The sequence below is a fragment of the Phaseolus vulgaris genome, chromosome 3 (genome assembly GCF_051622355.1).
Source record: "Phaseolus vulgaris cultivar YP4 chromosome 3, ASM5162235v1, whole genome shotgun sequence".
Classification (NCBI taxonomy): Eukaryota; Viridiplantae; Streptophyta; class Magnoliopsida; order Fabales; family Fabaceae; genus Phaseolus; species Phaseolus vulgaris.
Genome location: NC_143500.1, coordinates 48,083,098 through 48,087,776, shown reverse-complemented (window position 1 = coordinate 48,087,776; position 4,679 = coordinate 48,083,098). Strand labels below are relative to the sequence as shown.

The 4,679-nt window shown below is 32.3% G+C and overlaps 1 protein-coding gene across 1 annotated transcript; it reads right to left on the bottom strand.

The window, feature by feature from the left end:
* Nucleotides 1-502: 502 nt before the first annotated feature.
* On the bottom strand, nucleotides 503-2,199 carry LOC137808197 (uncharacterized). The gene is made up of 3 exons (XM_068609181.2): nucleotides 1,894-2,199; nucleotides 1,589-1,718; nucleotides 503-1,389 (listed from the first exon to the last, which is right to left on the bottom strand). Exons 1-3 carry the CDS (start codon nucleotides 2,027-2,029, stop codon nucleotides 684-686), a joined length of 972 nt encoding a protein of 323 aa, XP_068465282.1. The 5' UTR covers nucleotides 2,030-2,199; the 3' UTR covers nucleotides 503-683.
* Nucleotides 2,200-4,679: the final 2,480 nt, after the last annotated feature.

The window sequence follows — 4,679 nt, the reverse complement described above, 5'->3', positions numbered from 1 at the left end:
CAACTGAATAGGTGTTTTGTTAACTTGTTATTATCAGCTAGATTCTATGTGAGGATCCCACTTGATGGACACTGAGATTTAAATGTTCTATTGTTTCTGGTTGGACTCACATAACGTATATGTACAGAATGCCAGACATGAAGAAAACAATAAGGGAACCAAGACAGATTTTGATACCTTGGATATGCTAAAGCCGAGCAAGTCATGGCCAAAACGTCAAAATACTTTTCCAACTTGCTAACTCATCATTTCCTACGTTTTTCAGACCAACTTAATTTTGCCACACGCAATTCCTTCACTATTTATGTTGTACACACATCTTATTCATTTTTAATATTCTAACTATTCAGTGGATAAGTCTATAAACGTAACGTAACAAAGAAATTCAGAACAAAAAGAGTTCAGAAGTTTTCTCGTGTTACTTTTTTTTTAAAACCTGATTTAATTGTAGTTTGTAGAAAAAATATTTCTTAATTTCTTTTTTAAGAATACTTTGAGGAAATATTCAACAAAAAAATCTTAAAACAACTATTAGAAGTTACAAGCAGTTGGAACAAAACAAGAAACAACAAAAAAAGAGGAGTAAATTTCTAAGCTAAAGTGAACTCTTTAGGGTTTTGTTGGATACATTTTTTCTTAGCTATAGCGGTAAAATTTATAGCAAAACTTGCAGGAAGGAGCTGTTATTGCGTTCGCATTGCGAAGTAACTTGACTCCTCGAAAGTAACATCTTGAGGCATTATTCTCTGTTGGCAAGCTTCGTAGTGAGAAACCAAAGGCGGGTAAACCATAGAGCTAATTATATCTCCCCAACTTGTGCTTTCTGTTGAATTCGTGTTTGTGCTACCATTGGCAATTTCCATTGACTCCATTCCATAAAAAACCAGTTCTGATCCATCCATTTGTTGCGAGTTGACACAGGCAAAATCACTGGAGAAGTTCCCAAACCCTTGAAACACATTCGATGTGTGACATGTGTCTGTGGTGATCATGTTACCTGTGGAGGGATAGAGCTGGTCTTGTGTTAAGGAAATGTCAAATGATGAGTATTGTGAGTTCATGGTGGCAGTGACTGTGTTGTCAGGGATGTGTACGATGGATGATGTTTTGTTGTTGAGATCATAGTATTGGAGGCAAGCATTTGCCACTGGAATGGGCCAAGAATTCTGTTCATGTGGCCAACAAGGAGTTCGGCTAATAACTCCCACAGGTAACATCAAATCTTCACTCTCCCTCTTGATCTCTTGCTTTAGGCCACCAACTCTTCGAGCATGAGCGTGTTGCTCCTTCCTTTGCTTCCCCAGTAGCTTCTTCTTCAGCTTAGTGTTCCAATAGTTCTTTATGTCATTATCCGTGCGCCCTGGTAATTGCGCTGCTATAATTGACCACCTGCATATATTAAAACGCATCATTATTTTTATCACTGTTCTTATGGACTTGTTAGTTCATGATATGGTTTTATAATCTCTGTGAGTTTGATCCTCAATTATCGTTCTCGTTAATCCTTGCAAAAGAATGTCGATTTTAGCATAATAAGAGGGGGCGAGGAGTTGGTATTTGACTATGTGGAGATGAAGAATGAATTTACCTGCTTCCAATGTTAACATAGAGGCTGCAAATTATGTTGTCTTCTTCTTCTGAGAAACCCCCATGTTTGATGTTTGGGCGAAGATAGTTCAGCCATCTGAGACGACAACTTTTGCCGCACCTTTTCAGACCTATACCATGCACACGGCAAAAAGAAATCAACACTCCAACATAAAGAAATATTTGGGTTTTGGAAAGACACAGGGAAATTAAGAACCAAGTATATATTACTACAGTAATTAAGAAAAAAATGAAAATATATGTTTGATATGTATTGATGGTTGATGAAAATTAAGATGGAAGTACCTATTTTCTGGGGCAAAGCTATCCAGTTGCCACCTGTGCCGTGGTCTTCGATGTAAGATTTGAGTTTGGCGTCTTCTTCAGGCGACCATGGACCTCTCTTCACGTTGGCTTTGTCACAGCAAGGAGCTCTCCCCATGCTTGCTTCCTATCTCTCTGCTGTTTAACTGACCGCAGTTTCAAGTAAAGCCAATGCTTATTGCAAGTTTATAAGTGATGATAATAATTATGTTTATATAAAGGAGGAAGGGAGCCAAAGAGAGAGTAATTGCCTCGAGCAAGAAGGACACAAAACTTCCAACTTTTGGTAAAGGAATTCAATTTCTTTTCCTCATTTTATGTATTTTTTAATATTATGATTTAGTTTAATTGAAATAACACGTTAAATATAAATTGAATGATAAATTTTTAATTGTATTTGTTGGCCGATAACGTTTTGCTATAAGCAAAATAATTAATATTGAAAGAGTACTAGCGGTAAACCCTTGTACACTAGAGTCAACCAATATGGCTGGTAATATTTTATTTAAAGGCATCGTTGAAGTGAAGAAGAGAACCGAAGACTTGAGTCCTTAAAAATATGAATTAAAAATTGCAATCTTAAGGTATTTTAAACACACGGGGAGCTGGTGTTTTAACCATTGTCTTTCGTTTTTTTCAGAATCTATTTCATTTTTAAAAATTAGAGTCTGTACAATTTTCTTTTATAAAACATAAGGAAAGAGAGAACATATAAGATAAAGCGGTTGATCCGGGAAAAAAAAAATTATATAAAGTTGGTAAATAGGTGTAAACAAATAATATAACTAATTTATTTATACTTCCATTCAAATACTCACACCTATGTACTTAGGTCTCTCATGTATTATTATTTTATCAAGATAGAGGGGTTCGCATTATTGTCGATCGTGAACGAATGGATGATGATGATCGTAATAATGTACAGAGTAAGGGTGGGACCACGGGTACGTAGAACGTTAAAGCGATCAAACCCTATAAATTTAAGGTGCTTTTGAAAATATTACGACTTTACGTATCTGTATAAAAACTAAGTTTATGGAACTTTTAAAAATTTAATGGATTAATGAGATTATCAAACTATCTTTGTGCTTCAAACTTATATAACCTAGAGGTTTTTTTTATAGGTTCTTTGCAGTTGTTTTAGTTTTTTCTCTATTAGGTAGTAGACTATTTTTTTTAGTATTTCTAAATGATGGAATGCAAATTTTCTGTAATGTTATGTGTAAGAGTTAAATTCTTTCTGGATATGGGTTGGTCTATCTTTTAAATGATTATTTTTATTTATTCATTATTTTTCAATAAAAAAATATATTAAGTGTTACAAAGGAAAGTCTTCTCTTATGCTTTTTTTTTTATCGGCATCTCTTATGCTAATTAGGTTAAATTCAGTTCTGAGCTTCAGAAATGTTTCACTCGTTGAAAACAGAAACGATAAAAGAGTAAGGGAAAAGAGACAGAGAGAATTTTTTTATCAATTATTATAGAGAAAATAGAATATGAAATTTAGATTGATGATTAAGATCTAGCAAGCAGGCAAATTGCTTAATATTTTATATTATAAATTAGAATTGTATTATATATCCGCGCATATTTTCGTTATGGTTGGTTACCTAATGTCCACTACCTAGTAATTACTATGGTTTTTCTAAATACTTCCCAATTTAACACTGGTTTGGATTTTCTTATAAGAGAAAAAGAGGTGGAGTATAGTTCAAGTCTATCAACATTAATTATGCATTCAATTCAAGGGCTTAAACTTTCTTTCTTACAAAAAAAAAACAATAAAGATCTTTAATCTTTTTGTACTTTTAAATTAAGGATCTTAAATAAAGTTTACTAGTCAAATTAAAATTAAGTGCATGTCAATAATACAAATAATTTCTAATGAATGACAATGAGAGACTTGGTCTCTTTTTAGGGGTATGGGGTAAAAGGACAAGTTTTTGAGGGATTATGGGATCCTTTTTATGATTTTTTTTTGTTGTAAAAATGCTTCCATTTATTCATTATTTATTTGTAAAAAATAAATGTTAAAATTAATATAAATATTATTATTATTGTAGATGAATTGATGATTCAATTATATTTCATTAAATTACATATACTATTTAACTCATAATCAGTTATTTTAGTCTCTCTTATCTTCATCTAATACTTTACATTTTCTTTAACACTCATATTAGTCATCTAATGCTTGAATAGTCTAATGACCATTCTTCTAATTTTTTTTTTTTGCTTATATGACATCAAATCATATTTCATATTTCATACTAAACAACTTAATTAAATAAACTAAAAGATAAAATATTTTTTTATGACCAAAATCATGAGTTATCTATAACAAAACTCTTAGAATTAGTTTTCATATATTGATGTGAAAAGTTGTCTAAATCTTAACACAGGAGACTTGCATAAACTCATATTTCTTTACTTTTTACTATAAACATTTCTTACGAATTAAAACTTGTTACTATTTTTATCTAATTAGGCTAAATAGTTCATAAAATACATAAAAATATCTACTTATTTAGTTTCACTTGTTCTCTGTTTGCAGGTTTGCTTGGCGTGTTTGGTGTTTGTGCTTCGAGTGGCTTGGAGTGTCGTTCGTAATTCACAATGACCATTTGTCAAATTTTTCACAATTCAAGATGAGTCAGGCTACAGACAGTGAATGATGTCTGGAGTGCAATTTGGGTTGGTATAGTGAGCGAAATCTGGAAACATAGGAACTCGGTCATCTTCAATAGAGGTGTGGCAGATATGTCTGA